The sequence below is a fragment of the Anopheles stephensi genome, chromosome 3, assembly GCF_013141755.1.
Source record: "Anopheles stephensi strain Indian chromosome 3, UCI_ANSTEP_V1.0, whole genome shotgun sequence".
In the NCBI taxonomy this organism is placed as follows: Eukaryota; Metazoa; Arthropoda; class Insecta; order Diptera; family Culicidae; genus Anopheles; species Anopheles stephensi.
The window spans coordinates 8,391,878-8,416,785 of NC_050203.1; the positions used below are offsets into that span (position 1 = coordinate 8,391,878).

The 24,908-nt window shown below is 46.5% G+C and overlaps 1 protein-coding gene across 6 annotated transcripts in view; it reads right to left on the bottom strand.

The window, feature by feature from the left end:
* The window catches only part of LOC118510532 (gamma-aminobutyric acid receptor subunit beta), a 66,000-nt gene extending 46,438 nt beyond the window's left edge, over nt 1–19,562 (bottom strand). For 4 of the 6 annotated variants that reach the window (XM_036052478.1, XM_036052480.1, XM_036052483.1 and 1 more), the window contains exons 1-3: nt 19,480–19,562; nt 15,959–17,590; nt 3,435–3,532 (exon numbers count right to left, since the gene is read on the bottom strand). In XM_036052478.1, the coding sequence (XP_035908371.1) occupies nt 3,435–3,532; nt 15,959–16,083 (223 nt within the window). In that variant the 5' untranslated portion in view covers nt 16,084–17,590; nt 19,480–19,562. Of the gene's footprint in view, nt 1–3,434; nt 3,533–15,958; nt 17,591–18,088; nt 18,233–19,279; nt 19,443–19,479 lie in introns of those variants that run through there. The other 2 variants (XM_036052481.1, XM_036052479.1) reach the window with 2 other exon arrangements.
* Between the last annotated feature and the right edge of the window lie 5,346 nt (nt 19,563–24,908).

Here is a 24,908-nt window from a genome sequence, read left to right on the forward strand (position 1 = left end):
GGAAATGACACCGATTTCCGATTTGGGCATTTCTGTAGGTGAAACCACAACCGGGGGAGGGTTTTTAATAAGTACGAGCCAACCCCACTTTTGGGCGCACATCGGCATACACGACTAAACGGATAAAAGCAACAACGCAAAACTGGACGAACTGCAAACTGAGAGCAAAAAGGGAAGAACGTTTAAATTAAAACAGAAATCCTGCATCGAACGGATTTGAATCGGAAGGTTGTAGGGATGCATGAACCATTAAAAATAAAACACCGACAGACGTGGCTGCAAGTACGGAAGGATTGCATTTCAGTCCCGATGAACTTTGGTGGTCGCGGTTGGTTCTATACGGTACAGATGAAATGCCATTTTCTGTACCATGGGAAGGCGTTCTAAACAAACAAAGGGGCTGTAGCGCAGAATAGGAAGATTCGGGAAGCACACTCACACCACGCTATTTGGGAAAGCGTTTATGTTCGAAACTAAAAAAAAGGTCGTATAGGGAGAGAAAGGAAACACGAAACAAATAATAACATATTGACATAAAAGGTAAACGCTGCCAGTACGAGCAGGTTACATTGGTCGAAGTGAACGATCTACATCCACTTGTTTGTTTGTTAGCTTTGGCTATCAACGTGGAACATTTTCACCCAACAGCTATGCCATTGTATCTCGTTCGGTGGAGAGGTGAGATAATGTTCGCTCGAAAGATGTGTAAGAGAAGTATGGTATTGTTAGCAAAATTCATTCCGTTTCATTTCCGCACAAAATAGCACTAAAACATATCGGTATAAATAAACTACAGGATTTTTTGTTGTTGTCACAATATAGCCAGACAAAGAAAGTAAACAAACAATGGTAACACTTTCATTTTATGTTTAGTTTTTTGAAGGAAAAGAAAACAAGATTTGGGAAACACATACACAGATACGGGGAACAACGAAAGCTGTCGCACACACGCACACACAGTATTGTACGGGCCACTGGATCTGCTGATTACACCACGCCTGTACGATTGGTGCCTGGAAATGGAGGCGCCTGGTACTTTGTTAGATTTGAGCAGTTGAGTTCAGAGAGAGAGCGAGGTTATTCGTAAGTTTGCGTACGTGTTTGGTTCGAAGCGCTGGGATGTATAAAGAGATGGGTGAAATGTTGAGGTGAAATTTGCACGATTGGAAGAAAACAAATTCTACGGAGAGGAAAAAACAACCACGAAAAGGGATCGAAGCCCCAAACGCTGATGAGGTGACGCGGCAATGTGACGGAGATCCAACGATGGACTCGGAACAAACAAATGAAACGTGTCGTGTAAGTTACATGTGTGACAAAAGAAAAATCTAGATCGACGTGGTGTGCGAAAAAAAAGAACCTTTTCTCGTGTGAAAACGTTCTATCGATTGCACATGTTCGTTAGAGGGTTGAGTTTTCGTCTCGTTTTCCACATCATCCACCAGGGGCACACCTGTTTTTTTGTTCGGTAACGGGGACATTGTTTACCAAATGTTTGGTGAGGGCACATGGGAAGGTTGGGACCAAAATTGGAGGGGAGCAGTACTGCAGCAACTCCAGTCGTAACTGTGGTGTGTAACCGCGTCAATATGTGCACCTGTAGTTTGATGTTTACAAACACACAAAAACACAGGCAGCTCATCATAGCCGCGTGTTCGAATCGTTTTGGGGGATATGAAGCTGAGGTCGCTAAAGCTCTTCAGCCATCTCGACAGCATCGCCATGTATGGGAGCGCGAACAAGTCGCAGTTACATCTATCACAATGGATATTTTCAATGCTTTTTCCTTTGAGGGTCACCGGAGTGGATGCTGAACACGAAAGAGAACGTTGCATATTTAACTTTGTTCCTGGGACATGCCGCATACGTATCGGAACAGTACGGAGCAAAGGAGAAAAAACGTTGGGATTGAAACAAAACCAAAAGCCCTCAATTTCATAAGCACGAAACGGGAAAAGGTAAGTGAATCGTCCTGAAAGATCTGGAGCATGAAGTAAAAAAAGAACGCCAAAAGCTCACGAACGTCACGAGCGGATGAGGAGAAAGCAAAAGCACTCCCGGTGGAATACCCGGTGGGATGCGATATGCGAACCAGCAGAACCACCACATCATCATCGGTGGTACCGCGCGGAAACGCTCGAACATCGTGGAAGGAAAACAGAAAAATTAATTAAAACAAACAGGTCGGCACACACTCACACACATATCGACACAAGACCGAACACAAAGATTGAAACGTGCGGAGTACCGGCGCATCCAGGTTTTTTTTTCAGCCCGAAGCGAGTGGTTGGTTTTGTTTGCTAAATAGGTTCGTTGTTTTTGTTTTACCTTGTTTAGGATTTTTCTCGAAACGGTGAGAAACTTTGGGCGCAAGGCGAGAAACAAACTGGGAAGAACGGGCCAAGAAGTGAGGCAAAACCCCGGAGGAACCATTGGAGGTTGATACGGTTGTTTCCACCTTGTCACGCCCAGAAAGGTGCTGGTTCGTGCCAGCAGCCACGGGCAAAAAGAGAACGCGCCCTGAATGCGCTCCCCGGCTTATGCTTGTGCACGGAAAACAAAATTTGAACAGCTTGTTTTTTGCGCTGTGCCTGACGAGGTACAGTCTGAGGGTGACTTTTTAGCCACAGCACAGAAATCGCGATCATATGCGGGCTTGCGAACGAGGAGGAAAATGGAGTTCTCCGTGTTGACCACTCTATGGTTGCACGTTCTCTCCAATCCATGTTGGCGGCCATGTTATGCTGAGCTATTCTTACAAGGTGTGCTTGTGTGCTGCTTTTGTTATCGGTTTACGAAATGCAAGTTTCGTCGGGACAGAAACAAAAAAAAAAGGCGGAGAGAAAAAGCCAAACTCGGACATGGGTGCAAATAGGAAACGATAACGTATCCGGCCGAGTGGATTGTTTAGCAAACACAGTAGAATCGGGCGGTACTGTTGGTCGGTGTTGAGGACGGGACTGGTGCTGTGTTTTCAGTTGCAAATATAGTGTACTTGTAAGGATTAATCTTTCGCTTAGTCGAGGTTTACCAACATATAGCGTAAACGCCGTTGCAAGGATTTGATTCCCGAAACTCTGATTAAGTCTCCAACCAGAAGATTGAAGCGTGAGAATCACATGGGTTGAGTTCCTCAATAGTTTGTTTCTAAGTTCCAACAATTCGGATAAGTTTTCTCACAAACAGATCACGATCTTCAGGATTCTTACACGACAGAGATAACGATCCTCAAAGAAGGTGAACATCGGGGAAAGCCTCGGGTGAAACAGATTAGGGGACCTTCCTAGCGAACGCAACAACCCGACCGAAGGGATACGATGGAGCACCAGAAGACACAGGGTAACGACGATGGCGACGGTTCCACACGGTGGGCGAGAAGACCGTTGCACAAGAAGAGACGTTTAGTAGCACACCATCGAAACAGTAATACGTACCTCCATAGTTCGGTCTTACTCTTTTATCATAACCAACGCTGAACGAATCTAGAATCGCTGATATATTGACATCACCGAGCATGCTACCACCTCCGGTCCTGGGAAAGGAGAAGAAGAGATAGAAATTATAGGTTAGTTGAGTCATCAAACTCTGGAGATATATTCTCTGTAGGAACGTGATGAAATTATATCATCTAATCTTGTTAGAGCTGCCATAGATTAAAGTTTGTTGCTGTGTGAGATTTGTATCATGTGTCAGCCGTTAATGAAAATAATAGTTCAAAGTTATTTCCCTACATCTATGGTATGGAGGACGTTCTCCGAGCTGGTCCAACACAAACGAGTCGACCAAAAACAGAATTCATTCCCGGGAAGCGCAATCTGGCATGCTTCCTAGCGCTGCTAGTCCTCTGCTGCAGCGTGTAATTTAGCTTTGATTCGGTAAATTTATGGCGCTCGCCTTCACACCCAGGTAAGACGGTCTGGCGAGAAGTGGTGAGAATTGTTTGGGGTCAGCAATGGTTCCGCTCTTACGGGAAAGGCCTCACATTCGCTGGAATGACCCGTTCGCAAGAATGGAGCACAATTGCTTAGGGTGGAAGCGATGGTGGGAAACGTGGGAGTTTATGATTGTCGGAGATGGTGTTCCAGCTTCCTATTGAAGTGAGAAATTTTAGGCCAACTCCTCCCCTACAGACACACAAGCACACGCCAAGAGACATACGTTTCGCAATGCTGGTGCAGAACCGGAGCAGCATTTGAACGTGATGATATTGATAATAAATTTTTGAACCACTTAGCCATCCCCGGTATCCTGGAAGGGCCCGATGGCAGTACTACCCGTGCCATCGTCCAGAAGGTGAACGTTTCGGGTTAGGGAGGAAGATAAATTTATACACAAAAATTAATGAAATTCCAGCGCACATAGAAGTATTTCGTTGGGAATGGGGAACAGCACGAGAGAGCGAAAAAAAAAACCGGCTCTAGTGATCATACATCAAAAGTTATGCTTTCTCGTGAACGGGTCAAACGGTCCCGTTCCCCCAAAGCTAGTGTTCTATGTCTGGATGCTGTGGATAGACGATATAATTTGTAGAGTGTTTCTCGGGATATTCAAATGTGTGTATGTGTTTTCGTTTTGGGGGTGTTGATGAAATTCTATCTATTCTATCTTTATCTGTTACTTTATATGTCTCGCTTTTGGTCGTTTTTTGTAGCTGAGCACTTGTCCCTTTTATGCAAAGTGTGCTGTTATTGGAAAGGCACCAATGAAATGTGTCCTATGTGTGGTTGTAAAATGACAGAGTTTCCTTTTTGTGTGTACTAAAAAAGGGATGCTACCAAGTTGAAAGTTAAATCAACTGGAAGAACAAAGGGCGTGTGCGATTTTTTTAAAACCCCTAATGAAGGACCCATAACAGAGGGACTGGTCAAAGGTTTTAATGCGTTTTCTGATGGAAGTCATAGCACGGCATCTATTCAATTTCACCGAAAGGGTTATGCTTTCGGTGTGAAGATACGCGAAACGCGCTCATCAAATGTTTCGAATTTCGTGTTTTCGATGAATTTAGAATTGTGATGTGAGGGACTTAAAATTCGGGTCAATCCTCATTATCGTGATCAGTCAATGTGGAATTGGGAAAATTTAAGCTCAAAATACATCCACCCATGCACAAGCACACACAAACGCAAACCCACTTGTCGTGGCTTGTTGCTCGTCGGGTCAAATGTTGCACTTCAAAGTGAGCATAAAAGGAATCCTTCCATCGATTGTTCGCTTGCTGGATGAAGGGTGTGATCGTGGCGTCCTGCAACAAAAAGCGTGAAGGACGTCGTACGATTGCAGCTCAGCAAACAACTGGGTGTTGTACGAGTGATGTTGGTAACACCAGAGAGAGAGAGAGAGAGAGAGAGGTAGTGAGAGAGCGAGATTCATCATTGATACTGAGCGTTGGAGGAGTTGCTGAGTACTCATTCATCCAGATTCGCTCACCGATGCTCTCTTACATGTAAGATGGTGTACGTGCACCGAAACAGGCAAAGGATCACCTCGTGTCAAAGTAAACGTGAGAGAGAGCGCGTTTGTGTGTTTGTGGAGCAAAATTTCCCAGGGGAGCTCGTTACACTGTTAATAGCAATATTGCTGACCATGCTTGGTTTGCTGGTGTTTGTTTGCTTGCGAATGTGTGTATTGTTATTGTGATATTTATTTTACTCGAGAGAATGTGGGCATGCAATCGGCACAATACGGTGAGTCCTGTAAGCTTTTAGATGTTATTTGAGACCATGCTTGCAAGCTAATGCTGGCGATTCTCCCGGGAACCATGTGAAAGGTTTGTGAGAAATATGTTTTTGGTGTGTTGCTGGTCGTATTAAAGTAATATAATAGGTTAGTTTCAGTTGAGGACGTTTGTTGTAGGCATATTTATAGTAGCTTCAATGCTTGCAAGAGGTATTCCGATCCTTTTTCAAAGTCGTTTAGAAATCCTAATCAAAGTTTGAAGTACTTGGAGTTCTTGAATCAAAGATGTGCCTCTTTCTGGACACTTGGGTCTGCTCTTGAAGAAATAATCAAGATATCTCCACTATTATAGGGAGATGCAACGCAGCACTACTCCGTCAGAAAATCACTCCAGACCAGCTGGTCGGCTACGAGCATTACACGTTAAGAGCACGGCTGGAAGCGGCTATTATAGTCTACCAAGAAACAGTATGGTTCCGCCCAGTGGCCAATGCTCGCTGCGTGCCGATGGTAGGTTAGTCAGCGTACATAATTTATGTCGAACGCACTAAGAAGCGTTACCAACATAGCGTTCCGGTGTACTGTGCTAGGTGGTCCGTAGTCATACGATGTCTCTGGACTGTTTTTGCCCACCCGAAAAAAGGGAAACCTGTGCGTGAAGTCAAAAGCCATTTGCAATTCCATGGGTATGATTTAACAGCCCTCGCCGGCCCAGTAGCAGCGAACTGGAGGGTACCGGAGGGTGGCGAAAAACGGGTGAGGGATCAATTTGATTTTCATCCAACTAGCAGAGTCTCCTGCAATTATCCCTGCTGTGAAATGAGTGAAATAACTATGCCAAACTACAACGGCAGGAACAGCATGGTGTGGCCGTCCGAGTGCGCAATGGCATGGGAACTGACCCGGGAAGCTCCATGGTTCCATTTCCGGTAATAAAAATAACCTCAGGCCCACCGCTCCAAAGTGGTTACGCGCTAGGAACGCCCGCCGGTTGGAACGGGCATACGACGCCATGGAAGACGCACAGCAGTATGCTGCTCGTTCCGTGCCGTTGCTTTAAAAGGTTTAATTTACGAGCCAAGTCTTGGTATTGTCCCTTGCAAAAGGTTCGCTAGCCTCGCTAGTGTTTCGATAGTGGCTCGCGGTTAGCCAAGGAAGGATAAGAAGGGCGCGGTTTAGTGGACGAAGTATGTGTTTGTGTGAGTGTGCGTGTCCGTGCCATAAACTCGATTCGGTTGCTTTGGTTTTGGAGCGGTAGAAATTAGCTTACAAATGAGTGCAAAGTGCGGTTGCCTGCTTTGGTAACATTCAGATAGCTAAATGATGACCTGAGCTCCATACAACTGGAAGGAGGTGGGTCAAAAATAGAGCTTGATGTTAGTGCGTGTGCGATACTGGCATGTGAAAATAACTTTTATCAACTGTTTTACTTCCTGGATATGATGCTGGGATTAGAATTTTAAGTTAAAGAACTATAAGAGCTCCTGAAGAACTACTGGACTGTAGGAGAGGTCCTTTTTAAATCCGTCTTCTTCTTGTTTGAATCTACAACCTCAAGAGATCTTTTCATTTCGTTACTGTCCTCCCTGACTTAGTTATGACTCTTATTTATAGCTGGTCGGTCCTGTGTGGGTACGTTTAAAGTCCTTAACAAGGTAGATTTTTCAAAGAAATCCAGTATTAAATCTTTATCTGGGTAGCTCCCAGCTTCGAGCCGCTTAATGTGTCCCAGTAGACAAATCTGAATGCAAACAGCAGTGAAAGAATAGGTGTGATAATTTCAGGCGCTTTTTTACGATTTTTTACGACACTTTATGATTTCCTTTACTAACCAACCCGCCAGCAAAACGCTTCATAAAATCCAATCCTCCCTAGCAACCGATTCCATTTGGAATCGTTTCCTTCTTGGCTCATAAAGTAACTCACAGTGCGCTTCCACCATCATATGTCCATCAAGCAGGTCGATCTTTTCATCCATCCACTGCTCACCACTTCTCCTCTTCTCTCCCCGGCACAGAAAAATGAAAACTCGTTCATGCACACACACACACACACATAAATACAACCGACGCTACATGACATTCTTTTCCCGGGTTGTTTCATTCAGCATTTTCTACCCAGGCAGGGGTAAAGAATCCGGTGTGCTTGTCCTGTGTGTGTGTGTGTGTGAAGGAGATGGGTTTGGCTGGGACTGTAATCAAATTTATGTTGCTTTTCTTGCAGGTTGCTTTTTTATGGACATCTCCACCCAATTTTACTGGTTCCCTGGGGAGCGATGCTATTCAGCCAGGCCAAGAAAGATACGATGGATGGGATGGACTGCCACCGTTTTAGGGGTGGAAAACAGGCCAGCGGAGATGCGGGAGATTAAAGCAAACGCGTCGTAACGAGTAAAAGGATGGAAAGCTTTTCATTTTAAGAAGCTTTTTTTTACTCTACACTGTGTTACGCTATTCCCAAACAGCCTTCAAACCGAAGCAGTCAGTTGACCTGCTTAACGAAATGTAGACCGGGAGGGAGAAAAGGGATGAATCGTACCAAAGGCAAAAGGGATACGCCTTCCCAAAGGCATTTTTGCACGATGCTAAGCCATCATGAAGCTGGGTTCGGAAGAGTTCCGCCAAACGGGGAACGGAATCGTTTTCAATCCTCTTCCGGTAGTCCACGGGGAACGATTCGCGAAGGATAAATCCATCTCATTTGCGATGCGCACGCAGTAAAGACGATGGATGAGCGGGAAAGAGAGATAAAGAGAAAGAGCGAGAAAACGTGAACGGAAAAGACATTCTCAATACAATCTTCGTTGTAGCGAAGGGAATGATGGAAAGTTCTGGCTGTCCCACCCATCATTACCACCTTGTGTTGGTGCCGATGCACGAAATGAACCTTACCCGGTGGTGTCGTGGTCGTGGGAAAAAAGCACGGTCGCGGGAAAAGCAATGAAAACAAACTATTAATTCTGATTATAAATCCCCAATCGCGTTTCGCTGGCAAACGCTGACAAATCCGTTTTCATTAATCACAGCACCGGCAGGCGGATGGAACTGTGGGTCGGCTGGGGGTTCCCGCCCGCCCGGTTGCAGGAGGCCATGGGCAAATTTAAAGGTGCGACTGGGACGACGAAGTAATGGGTTTTCCTTTTGCCGAGAAAAGCGAATGATTTCAAGACTGTGCTGTCGCAGGTAGTAACGGTCGCGAAGAAACGGAGCCAAGGGACCAATCTTGCGAAGCATCAAATAACTGAGCGAGTGCGTCATAGGATTTAAGGTAGGAGGAGTGAAGGGAAATGGAAGAAGGAGGTTTTCGGTTTTTTAGACTGCACCCAAGCGCACCTGATCACCTGATCCAAAGGGAAGGCAAAATTCCATCCGATGGGACGATCGTGATTACAAGCTTGGAAAGAAATTAAAAAAGGAACTCTTTTATTGCGAGCGTATCTGCCCCCTAAGGGTAAGGTTTTTCGTTGTATCGTTCCATCGCAGATAATACAAAGGCGAGACTCAGGGGCTCGAGTGTGCATATCTGATTTATTTGAACGGATTAAATGAAACAGCCGAGATGGAGGAGCGATGGATCTCATTTTCGAATCGTAAAAGAACAGAGAACAGAATGGGTTGAAGGTTGCTTTTATAGTTTTGTAGAAAAAATCGATTTTATAGAGAAGGAAGGATATTTTTCTTCTTCAGGAAAAGTTTTTACGTACAAGGACAACCTGTGTTTGATTTAATTGCAGGAAATATTAGCGTTTAATGCAATATGTGTGTTTATCATAATCATTCATTCTTTTGAACAGATATTTGTAGTATGGATTGAAAAACGCAGTATCCTTATACAGTATCCTGGCAGAATATCAAATATCTGTAGATCAAAATATCTTATATTCCGTTATTAAATTAATTTTCGATTAATATATTCATAGGCGCCACCATTCAAAAAGACAATTTGATTGGTTATTGATATTTATAGTAATGCCGTTTCCGAGCCCTTCATGAAATTGTATGAAGCTGTCACTTACGTTGCCATCTAAATCAAGAGTATGATAAAGACCCAGTGGTAGTACCTGCTAGAGAAGAGCGTGTGCACTGAATGATAATGTTCCGAGAGCTGATCATCGCATACACAAACGGTCCACTGTGTAGGTGAATAGGGAATGCAAACATGATACTCTCATTCACATTCAGTCCGCTAGCGCTACCATCCAAACCGCCTGCCCGTCAGATCTTGGGCTTCCCGCTGAGGTTATGAAATTTCCTACAAAACTTGGCGTGTATATAGTTTCCCGAGAAAATGGAAAACTTTTCGTTCCCACACAACCCGATACGGGGAATTCCCCGGTCGTCGGTTGGCACGGGGACGCGGAAAACTGAGTTGAAATGAATTTTCGATAACTTCATTTGGAGTTTCGTTTTGGGCCGTTTGGGAGTACTGGTGTGCTGGTTGGTTGGTTGGTTGGAATTTTGAACCCATCGGGCCCATCGCTTGGGTCGGGCTGGCTGGTGTTCGTACAATCGAGTGGTACTTCACGTAGTTCTCTTGAGATTTTAATTATCCTAACGGACCTGACTTATTTTCGAGTTTCACCTTTGGTCCTAGGGCATCATATTTCCTCATCCGGCCCCGGTCCGAGCTCTAGGCAAGCGAGGAAAATTGCCAAAATAAAAGCGAGCGAGCGAGCGAGCGGCTGTCCCGCTGGGAGGGGACGAAATTTCATCCCGGCACATTGTTTAGCGCGCGCAAAAACTTTTCATTTGCGCCATGATGGGTTGCGAACAGCATTTTTCGTTCGGACGTTCGCGCGCTGGGGAATCGAGCTGGCATACCGTCTGACGGTATATTAACATGTCGGCGCTGAGCTGTCACATAAGAGAGCGAGTGAGTGTGTGTGTGCGCGAGCGCGGGGACGCTAGGTAAGCTAGTTTCCTAGTCCTGTCAGTTTGCCGAGCTGACATCCGGCGGAAATCGCCTCTATCATCAGCCGGATGCTGGGAGTTAGCTCCGTTTTTTACACTCATGCCTCTTTGTCGACCGCCTCTTTGTATCACAACCAAAGACCTCTTTGCGAGTCAGGTCAGGGCAGCGTTGGAAAGCAGCAGCAGCAGCAGCGTAACCCAGGGAAAAGCCAAATATGCATAATATAATGAGAATTTTACGCTTCGTTGGCTTAAAAATTATTTCACACTGCTATGCGCTTACCGGTCGATGGTTGGTGAAATGGAAAGAATGGTCGGTTTTCTTTATCGTATTTAAGCCACATACTACCCGTAGTACGAGGGTGATATTCAAGCGTACATTATATTGGTGACGATGTGGCTGTGTAAGATTTCTCGCTCTGACATAATCGTACCGGGGGTGGGACTTTCGCGTGCAGATAGCGTTTGAGGTGTTGTCATGGGCCCTTATTTTTATTCCCTCGGAACGTGTGCGAAGATGCAAATATAAATATTATTTTATTAATAGATTGTGTAAGGGTAATTAGCTTAGCGAGGGTTCAAGTTGTGAACAACCAGGCGTCTCCATCAAAGGAATTGTGTGGCAGCTTACGAGATTAATGGCGTGTAAGATGCAGTTTTAAAGAAAAAAATTTGTTTCAAAAGAAAAATCTTGTATGAAATTAATATCACAAGCAAAATAAAGTGTAAGAGTTAATTAGAGCAGCCGATTATCAAGAGACTTTTCAAAAGGCAGGTTTCAAGCATCCTCTTGTTAAGTGCCATTTTGTAGGAAAATGGTTGACTAGTGTGTACCATATCAAGCACGATAACATTGTTGTTTCATTCTACGACCGGCAGGCCTTTCGTTACATCGATAAGTATGCATGGGTAATGAACGTTACGGAGCGAGTGGTAAAAAATGATCTCTTATCTCTCGTTACCACTTGGGACATCTCGATAGGGTGCAAACAAAATCATCCTTAAGTATCGATGGGAACGGAACGCGCATACGATAGAATGCTGTAGCTGACAATTTAGAGGAGCCACTGCTTGTTTGGATGTGTGCTGGATGGGTAATAAAGGAGCTGAGGGAAGTGCTCATATGAGTGTGAACTAAAGTTTGCTATGATAAGTTCTTGACGGAACTCGATGATTATTTTTCTATGTCATAATTTTGCGTAATTTATCCTTGAAGTTATTTAGTTGCGTAACAGTAAGTAAATCTGGCCTCCTTTTCCCTACTCTCAGCGCTGGTGGTGTTTAGTGTTGTTTCTCTTGAAGAAAGCATAGGCTCATATTAGCAGCTGCTTGAGCGACATGGCATACTTGGTACGGGCAGCATGTGACACTGCTGTGCAGCATGTGTCTCAAATAGGTCAACTGTCTGTTGCATTGTAGTGGAATGAAGAAAACATTCAACCACATGTATGTGTTGCTGTGAGCCAGGAAATATTTGAGCAATAAGCAATATTTTCTGTTCCTGCGTAGCACATACGTTGGTGAAACTATAGTGAACATACATTTATTTTAATGTCTCATATTTTTAATAATTTTCGAAGAGACCCGTTTTCAAATGTTTAATCCTTTCAATCCATTCAATAGATTGCAAAGAACGGCTTAATCAGAATCTTTATATATTTTCTCTTTAAATTATGTGAGCTTTGTGCCGCCCATACTCTGCTCCAAAACGAACCGCGCTACAAGTACATGAAATAGCATTGAAATACACGCCATCCCATAAGCGCTACCGGACAAAACACTTTGAGGTCATTTGTGTCCCCAGGCTGGGCGGGAACATTTTCCCCACGGGTTTGGCCGCCTAATTGGCTCAGGCAATTCTTTGTGCCACGACCACCGGACTGAAACCTGGTGTTTGATCGTGTGCCGTATGACCACACCGCAGACCTGGCCAGGTTGACTGGCTATAAATCTTACCGCGGTACACCGGGCACCAAACATGCAAACCGGTTCGGTTGATTTAGCACGGGGGCTCTTTGTTCGGCTTGTGAGTGTCCCAGTGTCCCAGTGTGCAGCCCGGCGTGCCTCGTTCGGCTACAGTTAATAACGCAGGACCGCTGGACGGTAGCGTGATTGACTGCAGTAGTCATATGCATAAGTAGCCTGGCCCGCTGGCAACCCCCTAGCGGGAAAACACCGTCCATGGAAGGCTACCAAAGCGAATGACCCAGCGAAAAATGGCTTCACTAGTCCACGGGACTAGTATCGCCTGGGAAGGACGAAATGGGGAGTCCCCATTTTTGGGGTGGCCTAAAACCCTGACGACAACAATAGATTGTGTGGTACATTTTTTTTCCTTGGCTCGATCCTCTATTTTGCATATAATATTTCGTTTTGGGTGACAAAAAAAAATAGCTTTCAGAATATTTCGTGCCCGATTTAGAGGACTACACGCAGCCACATACACACACCGTCACAGATGCAGAATGAGATGCCGTCCAGGCAGGTTTCAAGAGGACGGACGTAAACACGAACGCAGATGCAGCAATGCAGAGGGTTGGTGGTCAGATCGCGTGAAATTCGAACCTAGGTCACCACCGAAGCAAGCAAGCGGCCTGTGCTGCTGATGAAAGTTTCGTGAGCCAGAATGCCCGGCGGCAATGCTGCAGCTAGAACGTGACACACAAATACGAATATTTGCTCTTTCCGTTGTGTGGCCGAATTCCCCACTCGGCCAGCGTGCCCAAAGGGTGTCCCGGTGTTTGGAAATATTTTCACTGCAATGTGGACACATGGACACACAAACACACCTACCGGCGCTTCTGGCCAGTGCATAGGTTCATGTGGTATTATATTCATGACTTTTCCTCCACTGCTTTCCCAAACCAATTATTGATCTGGACCCATTCGTACCGACCGAGCAAGGGGGCTTACTGTTCACTCCGCACGATGCGGGTCAGATTCATCTTGGTTAGCGGAGCGGTGGGTGGGGTGGGTTTTTTCCAATTTCCCATCTTCTCGTTTGCTTTTCCCTCACCACATGACACTTGTGCTGTACGTGTGTGTGTGTGCTAGGGATTGTCAACCAGCACTGAAAATCGGTGACCTATTTATTCACCCACCCGATGACTTGCCGTGACGTGCGTCGATACAAACCACAACCCAGCCAGAGCCAGGTCGGACTAACGTCGGATCCCACCATGCTAATTTGCTGCCAACACCTTGCGCCTGAATGTGGAGTGCAACAGTTCAAAAGAAGGTGTGTGTGTGAGGGAGGAAACGTCAACACCAGCAGACAACGACTTTGGTGGAAAGCGAGCGAAAGAAGAAGAAGAAAAAAAGATTGGGCGCCAGAGACAGGGAACGACGTGGCATGAATGACGTCATTACCGTGTGGACCAGTGCGCTACATCACAATGGTGGTTTTTCCCAGAATGGTTTCAGCCATACACGAGAGGCAGTTGGGGGGACGGTGGAGTCACAGCATCCTTGTGGTGGGGGGGTGAGTGAATGCAAAAGGTGAGTGTAATTGAATGGGGAGTTTAAATATCCAGCGGTGTGTATGTGTGTTTTCGATCGACCCATCAAAGATGTAGTGTTTGCCATTTTGCCATTCGCGCCGCTTTTGTTGATTAACAATTTTTATGTAAATTTCTTAGTGCTAATCTGAAGAGGGGTTTTGTTGCAGCTTTTCTTTTGATTCATATTAAATAATTTTCTTTCTTTTTCTGGTACATTTGAAATCCAGCTTATAAAGAGTAGTTGTATTGAGCTAGTTTACCCACAGTAAAACATGTTTAAAGCCATGTGGTGGTGGTAAACCATTTTGATGCTCAAAACTTAATCGCGAAAAATATCGACGAAAGCTATATTTCAATCCAATGCCACCCTTACATTGCTCGATTGGCAGCTTTGGTAGTCGTTGTGGTTTAAACTAAAAAACTCGGTGTAGTTTTTGAAGTTCCTCGATACGCCTCAATTTACATCCCAACGACCCCTGCTGTTTGGTGAATTTGATTGGATGAATTTAAACCCGTCAAAACCGTCAGCCAGAAATCGGAAGTGCAATTCCGTGCACTGGCAGTGAGGTGTTTGGAATGAAAGGTGCTCATACGTGTTGGCTGCCGATGAAACCACCGCAATTGAAGGCAATTTCTTGTACCTGATTTGAGCATTAGAATTGATCCTTGTTGCGGTTGCAGCTCGCACCATATGTGCTGTTAGGCTTGGCAAAATAACAGATAGATTTCGGTGCGCGTTGCACGATTGGCAGGTTGTAGGTTGTATTGATCTGACGGACCGTTTCCGACAGCTCATGACCTCCGAATACGAGTGTGCGTGTGCGTGTGGGTGTGTATTTTGCACAAACTCGATGGCAGAAGAGATTGGCAGTAATCGATTGAACGGTACCGAGCTGCGATAGTTCGGTTTGTGTGGTGGAAAGCAACCCATCGCTGACCTCTTTGTGAGTCAAGGATGTCAAACGACCAACCAAGATCAATCGGAATTTCCAAGGACTCCGATTTTTCTTTCTCACATTACTCAGCTCGGTACCCGTAGCACACGCACAACAACAACAGAAATAAAACGAAGCCAAACCTTCAAGCAACCAAAACCGGGCTCTGTTGCCAAACTTGCCACTGTACTTCTTATTGCGTGAGTTCAAAACCCCGTGAGAATGAGTGAGTGAGCAGTGAGTGTGTGTGTGTGGGAGAGAGAAAAGGAGAGATAACCGATTCCTCAACGGTAAAGGAGCGAAAACATCCTTAACGCGTTGGGTCGGTGGGACATCAGCTTTGGGATCGAACCTTCTGCCTTCGTAAGATGAACGTAAGAAAATTCACCCACCCCCGCGTGTGTGTGTGTGTGGAAGGGTGTTTCAGTTCGGTGGGAGAAGAGTCAGGCAACAAACACCGCCTAGGGAGGGATGGGTGAGCTGGTGAGGAAAACAGGTGAGGAAAAATCAGGGTCGTTCACGACTGTTTCTCACCCGCTCACGCAATCACGCTCGCCAGTGTTTTGCTCATTTTCGCTCGGTTTGCTCGGCCCGCTCGGTTTTCCGGTCGGGTTTTGGAAAGTTCTCGCTCACGGTCCATTGGTGGTATTGTGTTAGCAACGCCCAAGAAAATTTCACCTATTCTTGTGCGCACCATGCGGTATGCAGCAAAGGAAAAAAAAGTAGATGGTGAGCTGTAAGCCAGCAGCGCCCCATGGCCATTGAGGACATGAGGTAAAGATTTTTTGGGCAATCGTTGGGATTAGAGACGGGTGATGTTGTCATATCTTGCAGCGTGCAGTGTACGCAACCTTGTGCAATAAATTCTGCGCTTCAGGGAGACTTGCTGATGTGAAGTTTTTAGAGGAGAACGATATACAGTCAAGAAAACACTTACCCCGCTAGCACATATGGTGGCGTCCTATTTATAGTTTGAGGCAGGAACAGAGCCAGGTTGAGTGTCAGGATGAGGACACCCAGCGAGGGGATCTTCGCATGCGGAACTTCGATAGTAAGCGACATGATGATGATGACTGCAGGATTTCTGTCCTTTCGCTCTCGTTCTCTCACCGCAGCCGCAGCGATGTTGCCTCCGCTAGCAGGACCACTGCTCCGTCACAGGATACCGCGCGTATCGAACACCGTCTGCGAGCTCGAGTGTGCGTGCTTGTAGTTAATGTTTTGGTGTGATTTCGCTATTGTTTTGCAATTGGAATTGTGTTGCCCGTTGGCTGCGAGATATTCGCAACGCCAAAGGCCAAAGGGACACACACACGCACGCACGGGATGCAGGAATCTGGATCCGTGAAGGCTACGCGTTCACCTGCTATGCGTCCGAGCCCCGTCGCTCTCAGGGAATGTGTATGTGACCTTACTCTTTCGCTCGTACACACACACTCTCTCACTCTCTCTCTTCCTCCTTTTTCTCTCGCTGTATCCCGTTCTTCTTGAGCGGTCGTCCTCGTCCGAACAGGGATATTAGTTTCACGTAATGGGCTCGTGGTCTATGTCACACCTGTGCCAACTGAACCATAATTCATTCTTCCGCACCCAAGCGACACACTGGCAATGCACGTACACACCGCATAGTTTGCATCAACCGGGCAAACACTTTGGAACACGCGAACATGGGCAGGTCTGAGGGTACGCACATCGACGGCAAAGCCTACTCTACACCTTTATCATCTGCTTCCGATCTGTTCACCACCGTACAGCACTGCACTAGCATACCACCACCACCACTAGGTTCTATAGGACGTCGAATTTCTGAGGCTCAGACCAGTTTTCCGGTCGCGAACAGTAACATATCTCACTAGCTCTCGCTCGCTCTCTCTTCGTATCACAGCATCACCGCACACAACGCAGCCCACTTAGCGACCGATCACAGCAGACGGATGCTGCAATGGGATGGGGGAAGAAAGGACGTACCACCAAGTGTCCATTTCACCGCACCTTCCAGTGGTATCCGGTTCCGCCGGGTACGGAACCGACACACGCCGACACGGACCGTCGGGCGAGGGACCGTTCGTGACGAGCTTCCCTTTCACGCTGGGACACGCTGGTACGCGAGCTGGAAGAAGGCATCTTTCGCTGAACCAGCCGAGTGCCCGTCTTATCCGCGTGAGCCACTCACACAACCACCGTACCACGGACCAGCAACGGAACCGTTGCGGTACGTCGTACCCCGGGTACAGCTAGCACATTATGCCGCGTTTTTTTTTTCGTGAGCCCACGGTATCGTTGTTTCTTTCCTTTGCTGGTTGTTGTTGGTTGGCTTGGTGCAGCTGTTCCTGCAGATCCCTCGGATTTCGTATTGCCTCACTGACTGCTTCTACGACACACACTGCTTCACTGAAGGATATCACGGTATGGACCACGATTTTCACTCTCTTTATTTGCACTTGTTCCGCGCTTCCTTTGCACGAGCGCTCTCTCTCTCTCTCCCGGTTCACTTACATTTGTTCGGGGTGTTTGGTGAATCGCTCTCACGTTGCCTCCGCGTAGGTCTATTACACTGACCTACTGGCACCTGAAATCGGGAAAATTAATGCGTTCCTACCGTAAGTACGGCGTATCGTGAAGGGTGTAACGCTATTTTCTTCTGGTTGCGGCCTGTTTGAAACACTGTTCGTTCCTTCCTAACCCTTCCGTGAACACCTTGATCCCCCGGGACTTCCACACAGAGCTTCCGAATAGGAGTGGGAGACTTTAATGAAGGATTGCGTGACAAACGCACTCCGATACTCTTCTACACGCGAAACCGTTTACCACACACTAAAGGACCAAAAAGGGTCAAATATTGAGGTTCCAGCGAGCGAGGAAAAAACGTCACCACGAGGTACACTGTGAACTAGGATCACGATATTTGATCTGCGAAAAATGAACTTGACAGTTCGTACGGGCAACAGCTATTTGGATTGCCCGTCACGTTTGCATGATAAATCACTGCAACTTGAAGTGCGAGGTCTCGACACAGCTCCAACTCTAGCTAATGATATTCTTTTTGAAATAAACTTCCATCAACAACCTTTCCGTTTAACTGCTTCAACTATTACACAGCCCACTCTACTGGACACTCGATTGTTGGGTGGCACCGTTTTTGCAACCGTGTTCAATTCCCACCGTGGAGCTCGCCAGCTCCGTCGGTACTGCTTCGGTCCCTAACTCAGACTGGCATATTTTGGGTGGGACACATAAAAAATACACACTCAGGAAAAGGAGCCCTTGAAAGGACTACACACGACAACGGTACCACGACCACCAGCAAACGGAACGATGGAGCTGATTTTTGGTACGCTGCTCGAAAAGCTCTTGCAACCTTACGACCAACGTACGTATGGCTGTATGTGTGTGTTGATGTGCACACCGAAAAAGCTTCGAATGGATGTGGCTACGTGTATTGGTGAGTGCTTTTACTTGGATCGGTTTTCCAAAAAGTGCACAAGTGTTGGTGTGTTGCGAAAGGGCCTAGTATTTCCATCACGCCAGGGTACGCTCGTAGGAACTTACGCTTACTCACAGAAAATCAGGAAAACAAATTCTACCCGGTGAGAACGACCGTACGAGTGAACGCGTGTGCGTGTGAGAGCTTAGCTTCTCACTGTTTACCTTCTGCTCACACACATGCAGAAAGCTCTCGCGATGAGTAACGGGTTTCCCGGTGCTAAAAGCTCCAACTTTTCGCACATACCAGGATCGTGCACACTCCCACTGCTTTGGGTCGAATGTCTCCCGTTTTAACCGATCCCTTTCAGCTCGGAGCTTTCAAGGAAGTGCTGCGTGGCGGAAGCTCGGGGGGGGGGGGGGGGAGCCGTGTGGCGCCGAGGCCTTCGTTACCTTCGTGCTTTTCTCGGGCACGGGTAATGTGTGTTCACGATTTCGCACCACGCTCATCCCGTACTCGTACCGACCCTTTTTTCTGCCAACCGTGTCGTGTGGTGGCGCACCTGCGCGGTACTGGCACTGGCTGCTCGCGAAAAATTCGACACAATTTTCGCTACAAACTACTGTTGGTAACAACACCGACAGGCAAGAAGAAAATTCGCTGGGCGATGTGAGAGTGTTTCGATCAGCAGCTTGATTCTTCTGCTTCTTCGCGTTCTTTCCGCTTGTTCGCCAGCAGGAATAGGGCAGGGCAATGTTTGCGGGCGTTAACTAGCTGCCACGGTGTACGGGTTCTTGCTGTTTCAACTGGGAAGGTTTCATTGATTTCCCTTACTTATTCGTCTCCTGAAACTTCTGCTATCTTCGATCGATTTTGATAATATCTGCTTATAGCAAACACTGTTTCCTCCCGTTCTTGATATCACTAGCACACTTAAAACACTTGGGCCATGTCACACAATATCACTGCTTGTAGGTAGTTCCGAGCGATTCTTGCAAAACCACAGCACACCAGCACAGAGTGCAGCTACTCACATTTAACAGTGTCCACCGTTCGTCCTAACGTACGATCCATCTGCTTGAGCTTTCCTCGACGAACTGAGCTATGCCGTTCGTTGGCAAAGGCCTAGCCGGGACCTACCTGATACGGGTAGGTCCTTGTGATGCGTTCCCGTTTTCCTTCTGGTCGTGCTTTCCCACTCACTCCTGCACCATCCTACCAGCACGCTCAGTCACTCGCGCTCGCTTCACGAAAGCTTGTGCTCTCTCGCTCACTCTCGCGCAACGGTGTGGAGCTCACGCTCGCAAAATTTGAATTCGTCCTTACTCAAGGCGTTTTCGTACAACTGCTCGCACGAAGCTACACCAATACACTAGCGCGTGAGGTTATTCATAGCTTCGACCTCTGACCTCATCCCCTATATCCTAGCCGCCTCTCTCTCTCTCTCTCTCCCTGTCATCTTGCTTGCTGGTTTAGTGAGCGGGCTCGCTATGGTTCGATGCTTCACCGAAATTGGCTCGCACAAGATTTGCTCGGGCAGCTCAGACGACCCAAAACAACAGAGCAGCACCACGGCAGGCGCGCTGTAGCATGAATGTTGGACAAAATTCGGCTGCCTGCTAAACTGGGCGCTTCCAATTGGGTGGCGCGTTTTTGGGCGCTAGTGGGACGGGGGGGTTTTGTGTGCGGTTTTGCTGAAAGTTAGCAAGAAAAACATGCTTACGATTTACGTAGCTGGGTGGAAAATGGTGGTGCTGATGTTGTAGTTGGAGTCGTAGTTAGGTTTTGGGATATTGAGAGTTTAATTAATCGTTTTTGATGTTAGTTGATGTCCAATAGCAGGAAAATTCTGAGGATTGTCTATGGCAGCATTAATATCTTGTCAATAAAGCTGGGCCTAGAAAACAGCAATAAAACATTTATTTTGACATTTACTGCGTGCCTCGACTGTTGTATTGAATTTATGCAAACTACTTTGCAGCTAAAAAAATGAAATTCATATAGAAGATGTTTTGGGGAAAAAGAAACTAAAAATAACAGAAAAAAAAACAAAACACAACTTATGGTGGATGCATACATAACACATGTCACGTGTTACGGACAATAAACTTGCTGGTGATCCGTAAAAATGCAATGATGTAGAAACCGTCTCGTCCTATCTATATGGCACTTTACAGCGCTACCACCAAACACAAGAAGATGAGAAGGAAGACCTCAAGAAAAAAAACTACCTCCCGGGAAGATAATAATGTAAAACTAGGACAAAGTCAACCGGAAAATGTAACACTCACGACATTACCCTTCGGTGGCGCATCTTCCCTCCTAACACACGACACGACTCTTAAGGATCCATCGAGGCATGGGTCGGATGCTCGCAGGCAATATGTTCGACACGTATGCAGCATCCGAAATACATATGTAGGTTAGACAACACGGAGTTTTTGGCCATACCGAGAGTTGCGGCACATTGGAAGGGGGGGGGGGGGAGGGAGCCGTGAGGGTGGTTTTAGAATTACATTGAACTCTTGCATAAATCTCTCGGAAAAGTTTCAACGCTGTAGTGCAGGAATGTCCTTCCTCTCTCTGTACCCTTGCCCGTGCTTTTAAGATATTTTCCAAGGTTTAGTAGAGCATCGAGCGAACAGGTCGGGTGGCCACCGTATTCACAATTCATTGGATCAGCTGCGGAGTGCAGTCGAGCGTTGGTCACCCGGTTTTCGGTGTGTGTGTGTTTTACCGCACGCGGAAGTATTTATAGTCCCGCTGAAAGGAATAAAAATAAAGTATTCATTCGTCTAGATTAATTTATGTAACGTAATCATTTCAGCGGCCAGATTAAGATGTATGCAGTTGGCATTCCGAAGTGCCTGTTCGGGGTTGCGGGAGGGCATCCATTTGGTAGGAAAGTATCATATTACCAGAACCGGTGCGGAGAGCAAAGTCGATTCGATCGTACGTCTTCGTTTTATGCCGGGGTGTTGTGGTTTATGCGCCATTTTGAACGCCAGTACACTGCATTGCACACGGTCGGTCTGGTGGCATGATTTGATTTAATGCCGCATACACGCGTGACACGACGCGTTTCATCACTTAGGGGTTGCGTTCGCAATAGGTTTATGATCAGTTTAAGATAGTTGTTTGAGCTGAACTGCCCAACATCCGAAGAAGCGATGGTACACAATTGCAGGACGAAGCAAAGCTGGGGCCTGTGCGGTGGAAGTTGTACCACCAAGAAGAAAAATGGAAGGCATAGCTTCCGAATTCGATTTATACATCCCCGTACATCAACGGAAGCCAACGGCAGTGCTTGGTGAAAGTTTTTCTGGTACGGTGGCAACTGCATCCATCTGTCTACAGCAAACGGAAACGGGAGAAAAAAAAGCTCCACACACACACACACACACACACACTGCAGAAAGTTTATTCATTTTCCCGATGTCAATCACGAGATTAGCTGGAAGAAATCCGGGGCACAATAAACAAAAATGGAGCGAAAAAGAAAACCGAAAAGCCAAACCAACGCAAACTTTTCGTCGCCATGCTGTGTTGTTTGTGGCTTTTCTCCGGTCCAGCCAATGTATGTGTGTGTGCGCTTGCACGTGGGAAGTGACGATCGTGCCTATTTTTATGCTTTCCTAGCCACTGAGTGATATAAGGGTGGCTTTCGGACGGAGAGTTTAGGATTGTTGGGATTTTTTTTTGCCTGTAAAATCTATTCGATATTAATGCGTTAATTCACACGTGTCGCAACTTAGGCAGGAAAAACACACACCTAGCTCCTACCTATACGCAGGTTAAAGATTCTACCGAAACCGATCGCTGTTCACTTAAAGTGATAAATTTATTATTCCAGCACCACTTGGACCCCCTAGCACTTGCGGCACCACCATCGTCGATGGATAGTGTGCATGGTGCCATGTTCAAGCAGCTTGTCTGCAGCTTAGTACGCACACGCCCGGAATACGTAAACAGTCACCCGGTCGTGCTGATCGAAGATTGAATATGGAAATCTTTGCCTCGCAGCTCAACGCTGACGTGGAACGGTGGAAAGTTCGACGAAAACTTTTCCCCGTTGATTAATCGCATTAAAACGACGTGAGAAATGCGCCCGTTACCTCAAACCATGCCCATGCGTGTGTGTGTTTGTTTTCCCGAAGTAAGCAAGAACAAACTTTCGCCAAAGGTACATTTGTTTTTGGGGCAGATAAAATTAAAGTCATAAAACGATTTGTGTAAGATTTTGCGGGACGAACCTCGCTCTCTCCATCGCTCCCGATTCCGATGCTACCGTTTGTAAAATCGCAAAATTACATGCCAATTTTCTCATTTTCAGATATTATTTCTCCCTTTCCGCCACATGTGCGCGGCGTTTGAAGCTTTCAGCAATTAGGTGTGTAATTTTTGTCACGTAAATTGTCAATTCCCCGTGGTGGGAAAGTTGTGTGCAGTGTTAGAGATTTGAAGGAGGAAAATGTTGGAACCCGAAAACTTTCCAACCCGATGGGGGTCGCGTGTTGGGTGTCGCGTTGGCCCGAAGACGGTGTGACTCACGGTTGGCAAGTTTAATTTATCACGCGAAGGCACCGAAGGCACCGAGGGTACAGGGTGGGCCCAGATTTTGGTTCCTGTCGGCTGCATTAAGTAGTAAATTCATACAAGATATTTTCTCATTATCCACCCAGAAGGGAGGGGGGGTGGTGGGCTGTCTGCTGCCGAACGGTACACATTTAACGAACCGCGGGTAGTAGATAATTTACTCACTCACGGGTGGGTTTGGTGGGTGTTTTTTCGGTGGATTCTTTCACTCTCCCATCCCTCCACGAAACCCATTACAGTTGGCAATGGGGCATGCTGGTGTGTGTGTGTTTGGGGATAAAATTATTTCTTAATAAACCCAATAGCTATTGAACGCGGGTTCGTCGGGATGATGGGTTAGGGGCTGGTGGCATCGGGGCCGTGTTCGATGTGGAAACCCCACCAGAACCCGAACCTCTCTTAATCTTAATTAGAACCCATTGAAAGCGTCTCCTCCCGGTTCGCTTTGCTCTTCGCCCTCCGCTTGCGACGATCCCGGTAAGCGTGAAGTCTGTAAGCTTCCTTCTGTGCTTCGCCTGAGCTTGGGATCGATTTACTAATTTTGCGCTCGGTTCGAACATCGGAGAAAGGGCCTTCGTCTACCGGGTTGTGCTGGTGGTGAAATACGTAGCGAGAAAGCATTAAGAGTAGCAAGTGTTTCGGTGTGAATGTGGTGTGAAAGTGTACGGTGCAGCTACGGTGCGAGAACCAGCTCATTCGTTCGCCCTTTTCGCCTGGTCCCTGGCTGGATGAAAGATCATTCTATCAGGAGAAGAACGTTCAGGCCAGAAATAAGGGAAGCGTCGGTTCTATCTAATTGGGGTGTGATGAGGGGGGAGTACGTAACGGTAGTCAGGAATGTGGGGTAAAATTTACCCACTTGCGCATTGCCAGCATAAAGTGAACCATAGAAGCAAATAAAGAAAACACAAGGAAACAGGACTTACGCCAATGAAGATCAGCCTGGTGCCGAAGATGCCAATGGTCGCTTCGTTGCTATCCGCTTCCGCATTCTAAGCTGGTAAACCGCACCAACTTACTACAACTCATTTCCGCAATTCCGAGACCGTGCTTGCTGGGGCACCATTGCGCAAACGGTCGCCCTGTCGCTCGTTTCTCATTGCTTATCGGTTTCGGTTCGACCGTGTTGGACTGGTGGATGCTGCTGTACACCTTTACGCTTCTGCAGGTAGGTTGTAGTTGGGTTGGGCGAGCAAGTGCACACATAAAACACAAAAGAAAACAAGCGAGCGCTCGCAGGCAGGCAGGTAAAAGCGCTTCGGTGAAGGTGATGTAAAATATTCATTTCATGCGCCCGCAGCCTTTCGGGCCTAACCGCGTTGGCGCGTTGGTTCGTGTGTATCGCTGTCAAAACTGGCGTGGTGTTTTATCGGTTCATTCATTCTTTTGCTCATTTGCAACACAACATCAGAGGGTTGAGAGAAGTACCGTTTGGCGATGGGGATGATGTAAGGATCGGAATATTTTATGGAATGGTCGGTCGGTTGGTTGGTCGGTTGATGCACGTATTGAGAGTTCGAGTGGTTCGAGTGAAGGCGGTTTCGAAGGAAGCCTTTCATAGGAAGAAGCAATGTTTAGAAAGAATTTTTAAATAGCTTTAAACTGCTTTAGTTTTATTTGTCTGTAAAAAAACTATTAAAATTGCTTTTACTAATCAGCTTCATTTTTGAGACGCTTAATTATGACTGCGTTTTATGTGCTTTGGTACATTTGCATCAGTTTCATTTCATACCCGTTTGACATGTGTTGGGTGAAAGTTACTGCGCATATAAATACATCCTTTGCCAGTGTCTTATCTGAACGGGGAGTATCACGGCTATAATCTGCAAAGATTTCGTTTCCCTTCCTTCCGCCATGTTCCTCTCAC